The sequence below is a fragment of the Micrasema longulum genome, unplaced genomic scaffold (assembly GCF_059751315.1).
Source record: "Micrasema longulum isolate JH-2025_06_02 unplaced genomic scaffold, ASM5975131v1 h1tg001048l, whole genome shotgun sequence".
In the NCBI taxonomy this organism is placed as follows: domain Eukaryota; kingdom Metazoa; phylum Arthropoda; class Insecta; order Trichoptera; family Brachycentridae; genus Micrasema; species Micrasema longulum.
In genome coordinates, this window is record NW_028278236.1 from 225,123 (window position 1) to 245,893 (window position 20,771).

General features: G+C 31.7%; 1 protein-coding gene across 1 annotated transcript in view; it reads right to left on the reverse strand.

Annotated features, from left to right (window-relative positions):
- Positions 1-11,735: 11,735 nt before the first annotated feature.
- The window catches only part of mfr (ferlin family C2 domain-containing myoferlin misfire), a 166,029-nt gene continuing 156,993 nt past the window's right edge, over positions 11,736-20,771 (reverse strand). Inside the window, exons 18-27 of the mRNA XM_088232989.1 lie at positions 20,290-20,442; positions 20,012-20,212; positions 18,594-19,928; positions 18,336-18,470; positions 17,239-17,672; positions 16,845-17,155; positions 16,249-16,447; positions 15,763-16,001; positions 14,589-14,868; positions 11,736-12,036 (exon numbers count right to left, since the gene is read on the reverse strand). Of these exons, the coding sequence (XP_088089115.1) occupies positions 11,856-12,036; positions 14,589-14,868; positions 15,763-16,001; positions 16,249-16,447; positions 16,845-17,155; positions 17,239-17,672; positions 18,336-18,470; positions 18,594-19,928; positions 20,012-20,212; positions 20,290-20,442 (3,468 nt within the window). The 3' untranslated portion in view covers positions 11,736-11,855. The remainder of the gene's footprint in view (positions 12,037-14,588; positions 14,869-15,762; positions 16,002-16,248; positions 16,448-16,844; positions 17,156-17,238; positions 17,673-18,335; positions 18,471-18,593; positions 19,929-20,011; positions 20,213-20,289; positions 20,443-20,771) is intronic.

The following is a 20,771-nucleotide window of genomic DNA, read 5'->3' on the forward strand; positions in this document are numbered from 1 at the left end:
ACGGCTCAAATGGCCTACAGGCTTCTCTGTCGACAACATTATTGTGCGTCCTCTCATGTCAGATCCGCGTCCCGTAGTTCAGACGCAGCGCGAGGATTAGAGATTGATGCCAAGTAAAGTAAAAGGCTGCGGGAGGCATTTGCAGTACGTAGCTCGACCAACCGAATCATCTCCGCTACATGCTACTACTACTGTGGACGTTAACACCATCAAGCCGTAAAGTTGACAGGAACGAACACCGTTTTGGCTCGTAACGCGTAACCAGACGCAACGTCAGCTCGGACAAGTAATTAAACGTCGCGCAGCAAAAGAATATGTACATTTCATCTTGGCATTTCGTGTCGCCCGTCCACCGGCTCCTCGCCAGTGTTCGCTATTGTAAATTCCTTCTGTACAAAATTGTAAGGATGTAACTCGTGTGTATCTACTCAATAAATAACTTCAATTTTAATCCATCTTTCTCATTTAACCTCAAATCAATTCACGCGCACTCATCCATACACTACTACTACTACCAACATCACACCATTTCCCCGTTGGGGTAGGCAGAGATAATGAACCGCCATACACATCTATCTTGGCATATATTCCTAGCTTCTTCCACATTCATACATCTTGTCATGCATGCTCTTCGGTTTTGTCTGCTTTTGACATGACCAGACTTTGGTTTATCTGATCAAGCCACATCTTCCTTGGTCGTCCTCGTCTCACGCTACAGTTCATTTTCACGAAATATACTTACCATTTTTTCGTCATCCATTCGTTTTCCATGACCAAACCATCTCAGAGATGTCATCTTATCAATTATTCTTGACTCTGATTTACACTCTCGCGTGATTTAATCATTCGTAACCCTGTCATACATTAATTCCCACACATTCGTCTAAGAGATCGCATTTCAACCGCGTTTACTCGGCTTTTATCTTTCCTCTACCAGTTCCATGTTTCACTTCCATACATAAGTGTTGAGACTAAAAATCCGCTGTGCACTGCCACCATTGCAATTTATTTGTTATTAACGATAGTTCCTTCGTCCATTATTTTATTTCTTCACATATTATGAATTTGTTCGAAGTAAACATTTATTTTTGAGATTAATTTTATTTTTTTCTGTGTTTACAATGTACAGAGGTTCGTTTCATGAGATAACTACGAGTAGTTAAAAATTTCCTAAATTTTGGCAGGTACTTTTTTGTTACACATATTTTCGAGACGGATAATGCAAAAACAATTAAAATGAATAGTTTTTAATAAAAAATAAAACTGAAGAAACAATAAAAAAAATAAAAAATAACGGAATATAATTAAAACTTACACCAAAAAAATTATTATGTCAATGAAACAATTCAATGGGATGTTAATAAAGGTTGACATTTTAAAAACCTGCTTACCACCATTTTATGTGCATTGCAACTAACGGAAGTTTTTATGTCAGGGTCCAACGCGTTTAAAAAATCGAACCCAATACATTGAAATACCACTGAAAAATAACAATTTTACATATAGGTAAATATTTATAATAATCTTACCTATGAACTTAAAACTATTAAATATAATATATCAATAAATAAATTTAAAGTAAATCTAAAGAATTTTGAATTTTGAAAGAACACGTGTAAAAACTACATTAAATTTAATTAGTATGAATGTAATTGTATGATTGTTTTATTTTTTTTCTTCATATATCCTCTGTTTTTATTTTTTTTTCATGTACTCGTATTTAAAATTATATAAACTTTTATAATAAACAATAAACAACTACAAAAGTGTAAGTCCAAGCACAAGAGTTAGTCTCTTTTTTGGAGAGTTACAGTGATTACATTTCCTAGATGTGTAAAAGTAGATATGTATAGAATTTTTAAAAAACATGTACCTTTTATGAAATTTATTAATAAAATAAATGAAAAAATAAAGATTTACAAATATATTACAAAAAAGATGGAGAATATTTTAGAGAACGGAGTGTAGAGTTCTAGGCATTTACAGGGCTTATGACCTGTCGTTGGTTCCATCTGTTCTTCCATCTGTTGATGTTTGTGAAGTTAAAGAGCTGAAACTTTTATTGATGTTGGTGAGATTCATCTAATTGAGTTATTTCTCCCACATACTAGGCTACGCCTGAAAACATTTTTTAATTTTTATATTTCTTCTTGGACCAGGTTGATTTATCAACAATATTTTTAATTGTCCATTTTTTGTTGACAAAAAATGGATTCAACCCCCTAGGTAGCTATTACAGCAGAGACGGAGAACAGGTGATAAAATTATATAAACAATAAATAGAATGGTTTTTAGCAGTGTTATCAATTGAGGTATATATAATAAACCTCCACAGTAGAAAGATATTATTGACATTTTAAAATGACTGTAACTCGGTCGGTCAAATAAATGTTTTAAAAACGATTTATTTATCTTTGTCGAATCGTCCATAGATGTCAATAGTAATCAAATTATAGACAGTAACTGGGTTTTATAAAGAAATAAGTACTTGGTACCAACCGTGGGGCCATACGCTTTTTCAGTAGGATTTTTCTTGCCCCATACGTGAGGCGGTACGCGCCTAGAGGTTAACCGTTTACATACTGTATAAAAAAACTCCCTTTAGTCACTGTGTGCGGTAACCTGAGATTACCTTAGGTTAACCTTAGGTCACCTTAGACTAGAAAATGATCGCCTGATAACCACCGTCTCTTTTCATCTTATCGAAAATACATGCATGTCTTGCTTAGTGATCTAATTAGATTACACCTTCTCTCAAATTAATATCATACATTATATTTGTCCAAGAGAACTCGATATTTTCTCATATTCGGTAATTCTGATGAAAAAAATATTTAGTCAAAAATTATCTAATATACCTAAATATGAAAAATAATTGTTTTCTTGTATGTTAAGGTTTATTCTAGATTTAAAAAAATAGTGGTAATATTCTCAGTACGAGTAGTTACCGAGATATTAACTAACTCATTGCAATTATACCGCGGCGCGGCAGGTGACGTCACAGGAACGGCCAGGAATATGATGATAATATGTCTCAAAAAGGTATTTATTGCAAGTTTTTTTCTTGTTACTTAGTTATATAATGTAAGTTTATTTAATTTAAGCCCTTAATGGTTTAACGCTAAATTGGATGCGACATAAGAAATATAAAAAATATGTAAATTATGAAATGAATATCAATTTTTCAAACGAAAAAATTGTGGCAGTATTTTGTCTTCTCGCTGCCGTTATACCCCGGTTCATCCAGGGTGAGACCTCCTTGTACGCAAGCGCCAGAGTCTTCTGTCCTGGGTTGTCACAATGGGAAAATTTAGTGCTGCCAACTCCTTAATAGTAGACCACCGTGTTGCTGGGGGTCTGTCTCTACCTCTAGGTTTAGCTGGAATATTGAGCGCTCTACTTACTGAATATTCCTCATCTCAACGCATGACGTGATAATACCATCTCATGCAGCTTTTTTTCAGTTTTTCAGCTATCAGTGTCACTTTAAACGACCCTCTGATGTACTCATTGCGGATCTCGTAAAAAAAAAAAATTATTTTGGTTAACGTGTTTTATTTGTATTCATTTTATATAAATGGGATGTGTTTGGGAAATAAAATAAATATTAGTGTTTCAACATCAAATATATTTGTGAGTATGACATATAATATTTTTTTGATAATTTACAATGGGGTCTGAAATTTTCGTTTGTCAATTTAGGCAATATTCAAAATCACTCATTTAAATCATAGACTCGTAATGCAGTTAATGTTGTGCTTTTATAGTATTTGAGTCGAATATTTCAAATTTACATTTATAAATCTTTTCACAGAACATGATGTTAAAAACGATTTTAATTATAAATTATTTACACTAGTGAATGAATAATTTCAGTTCTTTGAATGATAGAAAAAGGCTATAAAAAGTAACGGGACTGATGTCAAAATATATTATTTGTCCCTATACTAATTTGATAGTTATCCCAAAAACAGTTGCTAAAGTCATTCATTCATTAACATAAGTACAAGTAAGCATTGAAATGATAAATGTATGAAAGATTTTCCAAAAGAACACGTCATATCATTTTTAATTTGATACAACTACAATATGACAGAACGCAGTTTAAAAAAAATAACAACTGCGTCAAGAACACAAAAAAAATGTACAACTATATCTTCTTCATTTGGTATGTGATAGAATTTTTTTAATAAACGGCACTCGTATTAAAAATCCCGAATCACATATCTATTATAAATAATTATTAATTATTAATTATTACAAAATGAACTTTCTGTTATTTAAATGAGACCCCATTCAGTGTATACATATTTAATGGGTATATTAGTTGAATATAATAAATAATCAGATAATACTAATAAAACAATTACTTTAACAATTAAACATAGTCAAAGATTTAAAAATATGCACATTTGTATAATAATAGTATTGAAATTAATTCACTTTTTTTTTATTAGACTATAGATTTAATGCTTTCAGGGCCCATATTACAATCGAAAGGTAACAGTTATTTTTCATGAGTCTGTAAAGTAAATCTCCATGTAAAAACATTAACAGTCACATAAAATCTTTTATGTGAGATATTCAATAACACGAAAGTGTAGAAAATACTTTAAATGTTCATACATATATATATATATACAATTTGGTCCAGAAAATTTGATTTTACTTTATGGATAATTGGAGATAACTAATTAACTAACTTCTCATATAGATAATAAAGTAAATATTTTTATTCAAATTTTATGTGAAAAGTTAGCATATGATATGCGTATATTTTATATGATATATGTTTTTTCACATTTTTAGAAAAATAAAACCCCTGCGTGTACCTACATACAACGCGATATTTTTATTTTTGTAAAGGATATACGAGTAAGTATATAATTTTATTTAAAATTCAGTTTGATTAAGTTACTTTATGCATATTTATAAATCTTTTTTTAAAGTACAACACGGAATAATTTATATTTAAGTAGATAAACAAACTTTTTTTAGCAAATAAACACACCGATGTTTTTATGCCTACAAAAAACAAAAATAACCGAAAAGTTTCCAAAAAGTTGAAATAAGTTAAACAATAAAAAATAATAACAAGAAATAAAAAAAAAACAGTTTAATGGAATTTAAATAGTTAACCAAATTTACTGAAGTAAAAAAACTCGCCGCTGTTCTTATAACTACGGAAAAAACATTTTTAGCACTAACTATTACCTACTGGCAAAGATAACTACGGAAAATATTATCATAAAATAATCAAAATAACTGGATATTTAGTAGATGTTTCAATGTAAACATTGTTTCATTGAAGGGTGGCACAAAATGACCTTTATATTTTATATTTAGTTTGTTTCATTATTTTTTCAATTTAGTTGTTTTTAAGTCACGCATGTCGTATGAGAATATAATGAAAGCCAAAGCCATTAGGAATGAAATCAGTGACACACCTAAGAAAGGTAATGGAAAGAGCACAAATGTACTATGCAGAATATGCCAACAATTTGCGAGACTAAAAGCACTTAATACTAAAAATATAATAAATGTTAAAATAAATAAAAAATCCTATATTTCAACAGACACGAAGAAATTACCATTTTTGTAGTGCGGTGTGTAGAGTATGGTACGTGTTATGGGAGTAGATTCAGTTTAAATAAAAAAAGAATGATTTTTCATCATTCCATGTCCGCTCCCTGGTTGGAGCATATGGTGTTCATAAAAAACCTCCATGCATATTTATCGCCTGCATGCTCCTGTGCGTCTTCCCAAGTCAGATTCACGTTCCGTAGTTCTGGCATAAACTGCCGATGAAGTCAGCAGCGGACGAGAATCTGATGTCATATAAACTAGGCATGCGTGATTAAGGCTCTCAGGAGGCATCCGCAGTATATGGCCCAGCTAACTGTATCGCCTGCGCTTGATGTCAGTTATCACTGGAGTTTGTTACGTCCGTTCTCTTATTACTTCATTACTTACAAAATCAAACCATCGCACACCCTAGATTTTTCTGAAACACCTATTCTCAAAACTCAGTATTTGGTCCTAGTCAGGTACCACGATTTGCATCCACAGGAAGAATAGGTGTTATGCACGCGTTATACAGGTAGCATTTGGTTTTCAATGATTAAATATCCGATCTCCAGACAGCCCTCATACTGTTGAATGTGGCGCCTGCACTTCTAACCGCACCCCCAGTTCTTTTTGAAAGCTCCCATTTTCTGTAGCATATACTGCCAGGAATTCGAAATTTTCAACACTTTCGATGATTTGGTTTGACGGGGTCAGGGGATTTCGAGCATCAAGGCATGAAGTGTTACTCAGCATATGGGTTTTTGCAAAATTGATTTTTAAACATTGACCTGAAGACCAATTATAACCGCATCATCGGCATACTCTAGGTCGCAGAGTTTTTGGAAGGAGGAGATAGATATTCCTCGAGCTAGTGGAATCGACTTCCTCGAGAGTGGAAAGAGGAGGGGGACAATTGTGTACTCACTGGAAATGACCACGCCATATTTCCTTCACGCGGTATGTGTCTGATTCGAACACTCTGTCAGAGTTTTTTTACAACTTCTGGGGTGATCGTGCGTTTACCACAGATCTTACGCGTGGTTAAAAAAAATCCATATATCATTTCTTCGAGCCGCTTGTTCCACAGTTAAGACTATTGAGTCAAGATGACGGCGTTTATCTAGTCTTGCAAAACGTTAAACTAAACGATCCCAGTGCCTATAGTCATCTCTACGGGTGTTCATTTGGTTAAGATCATCTTCACTATCCCTCAGCGTTTAAAGTTTGGCGCGTTCCTTTATTTTCTCCCATGCACAACTTGAAATCAAAATGGCTTTTCTCCTCTGTGGCGGGTCGATAATAACGTTCGCGTAATTGTTAGTGTGTGTTTTTTACAGTGGCTAATGATAGTTCATAAACAATGTAAATGCCTAGACTTCCACGTTTCATTTTTTCTTTACCTCTATTTACATATCCATAATACTATAATTTCTACGTATCTGTTTGGATATAGATCTATATAAAAATATTATTCCCAAGTGCCTTATAATTTCAGTATTAGCCCTACAAAAAAAGGACACACTCAACCTATGGATAAAAATATTCAAACCGCCAAGGTGATTTTGCTCCTACAAGCAACATCAATAATAAAGAAACTTTAAAATTGTTACAACATTCAATAATCTTGTTAATTATGTAGAAGTTATCTATATCTTAAACGTGAAACACACATTAATATATAATAATATAGGATTCGTGCACCAGAGACGGATTTGACTTACATACCTAAATATGCCCATAATAGTTTTCAGTCTTTCAACAATCCTCGTTTTATTTAAATATTCAAAAATATTTTTGAATTAATGTACAAATTTTATGATTATCTTTGCCTAAGATGAAAAGCAGTTTCATACTGGGCAAAGAAAATAAATGAATTGCTTACTCATGTTCCCAATATTTGCTTAAAATAAAAAAAACCCACAAAAATAAATTCAAATAAAAAAAAGAGAACCTCAAATAGTATTGAATGGTACAACACAAACTTTTGTAACAATAATAAAGAGATTTAAAAATATATATTGTCACGATTCAAATAAGACTTTCGGAAACACCGTTATATATTTGGATATTAATATTCAAATTGATCTTATTAAAAAAATATATTTTAAAAGGCACCAAACAAACGATAAACATAATTAAAAAAAAAAAAAAATACAAAAATTAAGAACAGGTTTTATAGCCCCTCAAGTCAATGAAGATAAATCTTCTAAAGGCTAGGGTCATTTAGAAATAGCGCTTCTAAATAATAATGTAATTGTTAAGTTTAGTAATTTTTGGCCAATCATAAGATTTTTTCTACTTACCAACTGCAATCCGTCCCTGAATACTAAATATAACATGCATAATTTATCCTAAAACATTAATGGTTAATACTTGTGATAATAATTCAATGCCTGAAGATAAATCAATTGGCAATTTGTCTTTCCGGGAATGTCGTGTCCGTTGTGTGGCAAAGATTGCAAAATAGTCGATCGCTCCGTTGTTTTTAATTGAAAGTCGAAGTTGATACAATTCACGAGTATTGTATTTTGAGTATTGCGTTGGTAAAAGTATCTTGCTGGGCGAGTGGAATACAGATCGTCAAGAATTTCATCATCGTTATATTAGTGCCGATTCTCGTTTTAATTTTAAAGCGCGAGGGATTTCTCATTATTTTAAAATTTAAACGAGATAATATAACCAACTACCAAATAAAATTTTTATATTTCTCTGATAAAGAACTTAATACAACATTATATACACCATAGTTTTACTGTAAAAGGCATGCGTTCATTCCACTACAATCTCAAATATGCATGTATCTATTATAAATCATTTCGCTTTTAGCCATACACAATCTTAAATCTTTACCACATAATATAAGTATTTGTAAACATGCGTTTAAACAATCGTTATTTCTTTTAATTGTTTTTCGTTTAATTTCGTACCAACAGTTTTCTTTTGTACAGAAAAATACTTCTCAAAAACAGAATACAAGCATTTAAAATATTTTTTGTCCGGGCCGATATCAAGTCACAATAGGTGGATTTTTTTAAGCTGCGGGGATTTTAATCATTATGATTTGAAAAACGTTTAAAGTCGTTAATACTTTTAAATTAAACATTTTTTTACACATTGTTAAATATGTCAATGTTATTTTGTTCCAAAAAACGTTAAATTCACATATTCTAGTTGTATAGGGTAAATTGACCCGTGTCATGAATAAAAATATTGAATTGTCAATATAGGAATGTATTTCATAATTGATTTTTTATACCAAAAGGTAATCAATCAAACATTTTTTATTTAAGTCAATTCTGAATTTTGCATTTTGCATGATGGTGTAGCAAGCAAATACATTTTTTTGAAAAATCTGTATGTTATGATGGTTTTTTTTATAATTATTTAGTTTCTAATAATATATTATAAATTATCTTATAATGCATCTTAGCAACATCATTATTATCGAATTATTTTACAAAGGAACCGCTTATTGTATTCAATTAAACGAATTAAGAAATATTTAATTATTCAACCTTTTGCAACAATAACCAAAAGCAACCCTTTATTATTAATTTTTTACAAAAGTCTACATATCTCCAAGGGTGCAAATATTATCAAGACTCACAAATTTGAATTAAATGAATATAGTCTATGTTTATTAAGAACTCAATGCAAATTTAATGTAAAAAACGAGTTTTTGGACCATATTAAAAAAATTGAACACTTAAAATAAATTTATGCACTGAAATAATTTTTTATTTTTTTGAAATCAAGACTTGTACGTATTTTTAAAATCTGATTATGATAATAAATTTAGCTTTTAAATTATATAAAATTGGTTTATTAACAAACAACAGAATTTAAAATTTCGTCACCAAGATTTCAATGCTGGATACATTTGGTTTATTTCTTATAAACGACCAACGAAAGCGAATATGTTTTAGTAAACAAAAAAATTCAAAGGTTTCTTCAAAAATATTTTAAGCTAATACATGTGGCAGACAGAGAGCATTTAAATGTTTCTAACATACTTAATATCAACTTAATTTTTTGTGTAGAACATAGATTATTTGTCAAATATTTTAATTACAACTTATTACAAGAGATTCCATGAAAACATTAGTAATTTTCATTGTAAGCTGAAAAAATATCATGACCCACTCTTGGAAAAAAGGATATAATATTTTTTTTATTTATTAGTATTCGATTTATCTGTAAGTATATTTATATACTTAAAAATAAAATAAGTAAAACTCTTAAATGAAAATATTTATAATATCATTCCACAGACTTAACGCCAAATCAATCAACTGTGTACAAACATAGATCTTACTCGTATATACAAATAAGTCTAAAAATAATTCCGTTTTTTTAACGGCTGTACACTTTACATAATTTATTTAATTATTTATAAAACTAGTATTATATAAAATTTAGATGTTCAGCTTTACCATTTAAAAATAAAAGTATTTACATTAATAATAAAACCAAATAATTTGATTACAACATTTACATGATATGACATATTAAATGGTTTAGTCAAGATTGAAATAAAAGTGGTTTATAACAAATATAAATGTATTCAAGAGCAAAGAAGCGTCAATATTTTAAAATCGGTAGAAATATCACGTGCCAAAATTCACATATGAATGAAACAATTCAACTGTTATTTCAGATGTCGAAAAATCATAAAATCGCTTAGGTGGCTAATCTTTTTTTTAAATTTGATTTAAATGAATCTCTAAATCATTGTGATTATTATTGCATCACAGTTTCGTATTAGAGGCGTTTACATGTGGATAATTCAATAGAATGACAATACTGTCTTGTCCTATCTCCGTGAGCCTCGACCGCTGCGCTGGGACAATATGAAAATTCTGCCACAGGTCACACGTGAGCGCTGCGAAAATAAATAAATGACGATATTTTTCACGAGTAAATTCGCGAATAGAATTATTAATTTTTTATCAATATGTTACAGATTTTTTTTAGGAGCGACACATTCATGTCAAGCAAGTTTCTATTATTATTATTATTGTGGGTAATTTATAAAGCGCTATTGTTTTGAAAATCACCTCAAGGGAGCTGTACAATATCCCAACACGTCTTGCAGCTACATAGCGCATTGACGGTTAGGATTCAAGTTCCCCGTTTCCAATTAAAATTTAATTTAATAACACATAACAGACAGGAGCTAGATTACATCATTTCTTGCAGCTACAGAGCTCATGGAGGGTATGAAGCTTTAGATTATTTAAAAATTGAACTTTGGTGTTTCTGATTATATTTTCAAAATTGTACACACAAGAGCTGGATTACAATGCATCCAGCAGCTACAGAGCGCATTAGCTATTGTCACAAAGTCCCGTTTGCACATATCCACACGAGAATAATGTGGCCGCTGGCCAGTTACAATGCAATGTTGCCAGAATTAAAGGCCAAACATGGATTAAAAGGGTAGTCGAGTGGACAACTTTCGGAGACAAAAGAAGAAGGGATACTTCCCATACGATAATCAGATGATAAGAATTGCCGGTGATTGGATGCAGAAAACGTAAGACAAGAATATATGGAGAAGAATGGAGAAGGTTTATGTCCAGCAGTGGACATACATGGCTGTATGACAATGCGTATAGTTGTTGGAAAGGGCCATTTTTATTTTAGTTTAGAAATCTTTATATTGGCTGATAGATGAGATGAATAATTATTGACTGAAACATTATTATATTGGAATTATCCTCAGAGTAATAATGCGTCAATGGCGCATCATTACTCTGAGGAATTATCTGATTGAGTTTAAAAAAACACTCATGTTTGATAGTAAACATTCTTGGTGGAAGTTCATGGTAATTTAGTATAGAAATAAAAGACGAACGATACTTCAAAAATATGATGATGACCAATGAACGTTACTCTTATTTTAGGTACTGTATAAATATACTAAAATTATTTGATAATATAATATCTACTTATACTTATCGTAAATACAAATATAAAAATCAACCTATGCATCTGCAATCTACACACATGTTTATAATTAACTAACCATAAAACAAATACAAATTAAAAACTCTCTCAGGATATCCATTTCTATGCTTGAAGTAAATGATCAGTAATTAAGAATAAACTTTTCACAATAGATATGTATTAAAAATATACTACCCAGTCAATATCATCTATCATAGTAAAAATTGTTTCAAGATTTATTTATTTAAATAACCTAAATAATACTCAATATGGTTTTTAGTACCTTCACATTATATTACGTACAAAATAAAATAAGTTATATTTCATTATTAATCTGTTTAAGCTCCGAGCATGCGTTTAATGGTATACCCCGGTACGGCATACACGAATAGTAGAATCATAAAGACGAGAGCAATAAATAATATTGCCTTGAGGACTCTCCACTTGTAGTTGTGCCATATAATGTATCGGATAGATTTTAATGGATTCAGGAACCACATAAATGATGCATCGGGGCGGCTAAAACAAAATAAATAAAAAATTAACTCTTGAAAGACTGTGGTAAATAATTGTTTTGCGCGCAGTGACATAACATCGCGTTACCACAAGCAAAAGAAAGAATATTCTTAAGTTAAGAATTTTAAAAAAATCATTGAGACACACTGTTTAATAAACGAGTACCTGGGTACCTACTTATCAATAAAAGGTATTTTTCCTCATATACGAACAGTTTTTGCCACTTTCTCTACACAATAAGGCATTTTTTTTTCATTCACTTTGGGTTCGAACTGAATGTTAAGCTCACGTCAAAACACGGCTGGCGGTTAAAGAATGACTAAATTAACGTTGAGCATGAATTAAGTGAGATAATTTTAAAAGGCTCAGAGTAAAACGCGGTTTGACTTTTCTTCATAAACACGTATTCCCGTATTTTCTCCCGGGATTATAGTACTAAAGCAATGTTTTTTGCACAACTTTGATTTAAGCAAAACGAGGACTCTTAGCCAATCATATGAGGAGATAAAACGAAAAACTAACCCTTATTACGAATATATAAATGGCTCAAAAAAGTCCGAAAAGTTTGCTCAACCAGCTAATAGCAGAAAAGCCATCGTTCGGGCAAGACAACGTCTGTCGGGTCGGCTAGTAATTTATAAAAATAATATTTTATATTATATTATAAAGCGCTGTTATAGCAAAATAAATTAAAAATCATTAATACGCCAGTTATCTCAGATGCATGCGTTATTCATCATTGTCAATAACCGACTGAATCTATTTCTCTCAGATATCAGGCACTCTGTTTTCCTTGTTACGAGTTCTATCTTCGTATTTTCTCTTACACATATTTATTGCTGTATTGGAGTCACGTTCATTCGCGTAGCCAAGATAAACATTTTTGTATTAATATCCAGCAGAGTTATACAAAGTTTACTTTCCAAATCCGGTGTGAAAATGTCAATTTGAAGATTACAAAAAATACAATTTTATAATGTAAAAAAATAAGAGAGATTTTTCAAGTCCTGTATCGTATGTAGACTAGTGTGACATCACAGCTACGCAAGAGTAAATAAATATAATAATATAAAACAGACAAGCGAGATATCTCGCGCATGGTACATTGTAACATTTGCGTATGAATATCTAGAATATGTTTTACCGCCAGTTGAACACACTACCTAACTTAAATAGAGAGATCATTCCACTTTTGATTTCGCAAAAAATTCTGTAGCGAAACTCATCTCTATTAACAGTATTTTTCTTTCCCAAAAACATTCCAAAATTTGTTGAATTTGCCTGGTGTTCAAACGGTTAAAACAAGAAAAAAAGGTCACATCCAGATTTTTTTTCAATACCGGTTGGTTGAAATAGCATTATATCCACATTAACTACCTTTATGAGAAAACTAGGTAAGCTATGGTAAAGTATTTTGTGAAATATGCACAAATGAAAATTTCAGACATTTTTTTAACGACTTTAAAGTTTAAAGTAAGTGCTTCAAACATAAACTTTATAGAGATAAAGTACATTTGGAGTATGAAAGCACTTCCCTATGGATCATTATCGACATTCTCGACACCGTTCTCGACACCGTTCGCGACACCGTTATCGACACCGTTATCGACACTTTCGACATTCCACGTTCACAGACTAATTATATTAAAAATAGCAGCTTTCAAAAAATACAGACTACCTCAGGCGGTATTCAAATCCCCGATAGACCGATTTTAATTCGATAACTTCGTTTATTCGATTAACATTCGATAAATTCGATTTTAATTCAAGTATTATTAAAGCTATTTGCCCAATATTTTTTGGAATCGTGAAAATAACAGAAAAAAACATTTTTCTGTTTTTTTAAAAAAAAAATTAAATCGTTCAAAAACAAAAACAAAAAAAAGACGTAAATAATACAAGGGTCGATTTCACTTTATGTATGTACATTAGCATTCGGCAAAAATAACAAAAAATAATAAAATACACGAATGAGTAAAATATGTGTACGTGTATACACGAATAAATTATTGCACCGTCATAAACACTTCCAACGTTTTATTCTCCTGACGGTAGGCCGTTCAGATCATGTGTAATGTTCGGATGCTTAATGCTTAGTGAGGAAAAGGCGTTTCATTTTCTTACGGTCTTCTTCTGTATTTTTAATAAATATCAATGTAAAGTCTGTAAATGGTCTGATTTCTTAAAATTGTTTTCTTATAACTTGTTTTTATGAAAAATACTGTATGATTTTCGTAATAAATACAAAAAATTTGGTCATTGGGTTTTTGGTACATGTTGGTAACTAACATTTCACTAGTTGTGAGATATTGCACTTTTAAAGTTAAAAACTTATTCCAAATCCACATTTCAAATAAAAACATAATTAAAATATAATATAAAACGTTAATATTTGTATTTACAAAATATTTACAAAATATTTCTTTTTAATTTTTTAATAAAGATTATTTAATGCCAGCCATGAAGAAATCTCATTTTTCGACAATTTGTGGTTATCAACTTGTGTCAGAAAGCGGAAGAGGTGTGGATAGGTAAATAATAATTATTGTTCTTACTTTGGCCTGTCTAGAGCATCAGGATCGCTTCTTCCTATCCCTGCCGGATTTTTTTCTGCCTCTTCTTTCGTCAAAAGATGAATTTCCGCTTCAACCTTTCCAGTAAGCTCAATTTCTTCGTTCTCTCTTTTTATGTAGAACGGCCACCACCCTTTGATCCTTCTTTGCTTGAAAATGTTTACCATAGGAACCGAACCATCTGTTTTTAACATATCTAAAGTGCATAGTTTTGAAGATTTTGCGCCTCTGGGAAAACGGTTTAAATCCAAAGTGATGGCACCTATTATAGAAAATAATACAATGTCAACCAAAATTGATATAAATATATTTTTACAATTTTTCCAAATTTAAGTAGACAGGGACAAGATTTCATCACCTAGAGAGTTCTTTTCATTTCTTTAACATATTATATCAGATGTAAGTATATTTATAACAATTAAATAATATTATTACATTTTGAAATGAAAGAATGGAGAGGGACTTACATGCCCTGGCTTAATATTGAAGTATTTTATAAAACGGAAATCTAATAATATTACATAACAAAAATGTATTATATGCACATTCTTGAATACTCCTTCATGAAGTGTTTTTTTTGCAAGGAATTCCTTTAATCACAAATATAAATGCAATGTAGCACTTTAGAAATAAACATAAAATCGCTTAATAATTCAATATGTATTTTACAAATATATTTATAAGTTTATAACATATTACAACAGTGACGGAGATGTAATATGCGAGTCTAGGCGCTTACAGAATTTATGACCTATTGGTGGGTTAAGTGATAACATTTAATTATTCTGACTGTGTTTGAACATCATGTCTTCAATAATAAAGTAAAAGAGCTGTCTACAAATATTTAAACACATGGTCCTAAAATACCAGATCTAATGAGGAAGATCGGTGTCTCTTTTTTATTCTTATTTGTTAATAGTCTATTAAACTAAGCTAGTTTTTTTTTTACTTTTCGTATTATCAGCGCTATGAAGTTTCTTTTTATATATATATATTTATTTTTTTTCGTACTTTTTCAAGAAAGTTTGCGGTACAACTTAATGCTCTAATTTTACCGCGCGCAAGAAAACATCTTTTTACTCCAATTTCCCGTAGGGCTAAAGTTCCTCATTCAATGTACATTGAGCGACAGTTATTAATCAGATGTAAAACATACCCAGGAAATCATCAGCCGAAAAGTGATCAGCGTCCCATACTTGCAGTTCTAACCTCGCCGGAATTTTGGATTGGGTTTCATCCCATGAGAACATGGACTCTTTCTTCGAAATAACAATTTTTTCTTCTGCAACCAAGTAATCAAATGGATATATGAATCTCCAGTTGAAATTCCCTTCTCCCGTTAGAGATCTGTAGTGAATATCAGTACTTTGACAATCCTCCTGCCCCTTTAGCCAGCTGCAAAAGAATGTTTGATTTTTATACAAAGAAACTTATCAAGCACTTTTCTTTATTCAGTATTCTTTGTTTTACACGGTTCCGAGTGGAATTTACCCCCTTTAAAATAGGTTCCAACGTACATAAGACCGTAGTAAGGAATACAAAGTTATTGAAAGTAAATTAGTGTAGTCTATAATAATTATTTCAATGGGTATCAGATACACTATTTTGAGAATCGTAAAAAATAGTAAATAAAAAAGTATACCCTTTGACATAAATGTCCGACATCTTTTCTCCAGTGAAGAAAGCGTCGTCTTCAAGGACAACATCATCAGTATTCCATATGATTATACGTAGTTCATATGAATTCGGCTTTCTTGGAGATATATCGACTGGGGGCCCCGGTGGAGGTAAATCCATTGGGAACATGTCTATCCACAATTCCAATTTTCCTCGTTCAATGCCTTAATCAATAAGTTAAGTATTATTATTATTATTATTTTAAAAACTGATTACATATTTAGTTCATAAAATAATTATAAATATATTCGCGTCCGTTCTTATATAAAATACATCATTTCTGTGCTAGCGAAAGAACCAAAAACCTGGATAAATGTTTTCCACTCTGTAACTATTATAAGGCGAAAATCTTGAAAACAAAAATCGAGTGGAGATTAATCTGCCTCGTGGTGTAGTGATTGGCGTGTTCACTTAATTATCAATCATCTCTGGACTGGCACCTGAATCGTAAAACGATTATAATATCTGTATAATGTATCGAACGTATGCATCAAAGCGGTGGCTTTTGCACCTTCAGACGTGGAAGAGGGAGTGATTATTATGAATAAACAAATTATTTACCTGGCTTATCGGGGTTATACAAGGGACGTGTTTCAATATGCTCGGGTACCAAATGGCACCCGACTCGAGAAACTTCATCCCAGCGGTGTAGGACCTGTAATGCTGACCGCTCCTCCCAAAGTTTGTTCCTGTTTCCATCTTCTGTGGACGTTCCCGGCAAGTTAAGCAAATTTTCATCTAACTCAAATAATTGCCTTCCGATGCGTACTTTGCAAGGTTCATAACAAGGGGCTTCAAGTTTACCTTCTTTGCAAAGTCTCGCTAATATTTGCGTGGGTTTGATGGAATCCCTCCAACGATTGTTACCTTGTCTAAAACAGGTGTATTTACTATCGTATCTGGTGTTTGAATTGAGATTTTTTTTAAATGAAAACAACAATAAAGTTATACTTACTCTTCATATGTCCTTGAAAGTCCACACGTAGCTCTATGTTTACTATAGAATCTATTTTCCAAATCGATTTTAGTTTCACCAATTACATCATCAGATCCGACAAGATCCCAATCTTGTATTTTAATGGAGAGAATAGCGTCTCTAGGAAATGTTGCTTCAAGTTCAAAGCATTTTCCGAAAACTGGGTTTAATTGTTTAGAAATATAATTATCCTTATCGCATATTTTCTTTGGACCCAATTGTAATACAACGTACGGATCTGCTTTACCATTAAGATCCATGGGATGAAGATCATTTGCTTTAATTACATAAACTCTGACCAGAACCCTCAAAGGGTCGTTGGATGGCATGCCTTGAAAGTACCCATATTGTGGGTCAAATCCAATATTTTCTACAGTTTTTGGTAACGGCCATTCATAAACTTTTATCGCTCCCTAAAAAGATATGTAACTTTTAAGTTTATAGGTAGTCCACAATGAGATATTATTTCAACTGTATTTTGCGTATCCCTAAATTGTTGTAGACAAGCGTTTGTTTTAAACATAGACAGAACGGTGCATGCTACATAGTGTGTAAAGAAAATACTTAAACACTTATTTTATATAATAAGCCCTGTAAATGGCTACGTTCATATTTCTTTCCCAAAAAAATTCTCCATCTCTGTTGAAATTCTATGGTAATCTTGAATATTATTTCGTTTACATAACTCAATTGTGTCTTTATGTTTTAGTTGAGCATTTAATTTTTTAGAACATAATCCAAGTTTCTTCAAATAAATATATTTATTACAATAACGATATTCTTAACAGGATAGAAAAAGATAAAACAAAAAAAAATATTTGGAAATTATTTTGAAATCAGAATGTAATATTTTCATATAAAAAAAATATTAGACCTTTGGATTTTTCATATTTCTTCCATAAATTGTCTTATCAAATCTAGTGGATTTTGTACCTTTTTATGTAAAATATTTGAGTTACCCAATCTCGAATATTAACTTTCGTGATAATAAATGATAAATTTATATGCTGCATCGTCCAAATAAACCTGATTTATAATGGTCGAAACGCACTTATTCTAACTTATACTATTTTAACCTTAAAAGCTCCAACTATCCTATTGTCATTTTCTGTATCGTCCCATGATTTTTTCCCTCTAAATAACTCAAACGTCAACAACCAATCTTTGAATTCATCAAATATTGGCTGAGCTTCAAGTTCATTGGGATATACCTGAAAAATATGCATCAAGTCTATTTAATATAATTTTGTTTATTGGCATGATTTACAGCAAAAAATATTCGTTATTAAATATGGTAAACCACTGTCCAAGATAAATAAGAAAATATGTCTTACTTTACAGAGTCCTACAGATTGTAAAAATTTCTTCTTGTCGCTAACGGGACTAATTTTCATCACAACTTTTGTAGTGTTACCGAGCACCTTGAGTTTTCGTTTCCTTTCTAGTCCGTGGCTTCGTCCATCATTACTCTCGACATCTGAGAACCCTGAAATAGAATCGTTCTTCCGATTTTTAGAATATTTTTCAAATTTTCCCTCTTCTATCATTTCATCAACAGAGGCAAAATATTTAGTCCACCAATCTTTCGAACCGTCATCATCTTCGTCCACATCATTTGACTGCCTACGTTTTTTCTTAACATCTGCTTTACCTTTCTTCTTTCCCAATAGTCCAGTACCATAACTATGAGAAAATGGAAATTCACGAAATAGTAATGGGCTCCGTTCTTGATCTTCTTCGATTTGTATCTTGGTTTCTGTTATCGAGTTTCCAAAACGTTCAGGTTCTTGATCTTGAGATCTTTGATTAGATCTTTTTCGACATTCTGTTTTCTTTTCATTATTTGAAGTGGCCATATATTTGTGGATGGAATTAATCATATGTGTTCCAACAAGTGTAAAGCGCCCGAAACTTCTACAGTCTAAAGCTCTAATTGTTAACGGCGGGCGGTACAATTCTTCTTTAGGTAATTCGACATCCATTATTTTTACAGAACTACAAAAATTAGGATTTTTTTGAGCATTTTGAATTACTGAAGATGACAAAATATTTCCTGCACATTCAATATCAACCCTTGGTCTATCCACTGAAAGAAGATGAACTCGTTTCAAATTCCTCAGTCCCCAAAATAATACCTCGATTCGATAATTTGCTAATGTTGGACGAATCTCATTAGGAACTGGCATGTAATTTGTGCCTTCAATGACTTCGGGTAATGCAGGAACATTTGATGGAGGTAAGAGTTCTCCAGCATTTCCTCTAAATGTTTGCAATAATTCGAATGCAGCCAATAATTCTCCGGCATGATCTAGACCACGCGTAATTTCGTACCATTCCAATGATGGTTTTGTATACGGTTCATCGTGAGTTTTAACGTGCGGTTTTGCAATAGCTCTTCCGATAAACTCAGATTTACCTACTTGATCTTGATCGAATATTTCAATGGTTATTGTAGAAGGGTCTTCTTTTATTTGGTCAATAGATCCAAATAGGGTGATGTCCTCACAAACGAGAGTCTGATCCCAAGTGGGACTGAGAGTTTCGTCGATAACGCGAGTCGTTCGACAATACTCTCCGGCAATAACTCTGGCAAAGGGGTCTGATAGACCCGAAGCGTCTGATCCAATTAATGACCTTGCCTGGTAAATATAAGCTCTCAATTGAAAGTTCTGAAAAAACAAGTTATTTAAAGTTTCACATAAATCAATTGTGGTGACCAATAAATTAAGATATAATCGTTATTAAAACGTACATGCTGCTTTAGATAACGTAATGTAAAAGGCGGAGAAACTTCCATCCGTTTTATGTTAGAAATTTCTCTGCAGGAATCGTAACCTCCTGGGAGACCATCAATAAAGTGCTCCTTTTCTTTATGCAAACCAAGCCAAAAGTTGACATTTAACTTTGCTGGAATAGACCAGCCTCCGGCACCTTCAGCTTTTTTTCCGGGGAGCTTTAAAAAAAAAAGTAATGTAGTATTTTGTGGCAAAATTTCTGTAGTGTGAGTAATAAATAAAGGTTTATTTATACCTTTAAAAACAAGGTGTGGGTTTTGCCACAAAGTTTACCCCTTTCCTCGGGAACCGGAGAATATATGAGGTGTCTGGCTAGAACCCGTTGATAAGCCAGCCTACGACCCCCACCGATAGCCCACAATACTACGTCAGGTAGTGCTCCTTGAGGCTACAAACAACATCATAACACTTTCCATTTTCAGACTCAATGACATTTATGCAAAAAAAAATGCTACAAAAAATATCCAAAAAGTATTAAAATGAAGAAAAAGGTTTAATTAAATGTTAGTTACCTATTACCGATTCTCTCTAACATTTATTTGTAACGTAAAATACATATGTGAACATGTAGGTACCTACTGGATTAACATAATGATCAAATAGTTATATAAGTACACAATATTAAATAGTAACATAACAAAGTTTTTTCATATCTATAGTTTTGGTATTTTTTTAACCAACATATCTCATAGAAATAATTATATTATGACTCAACAG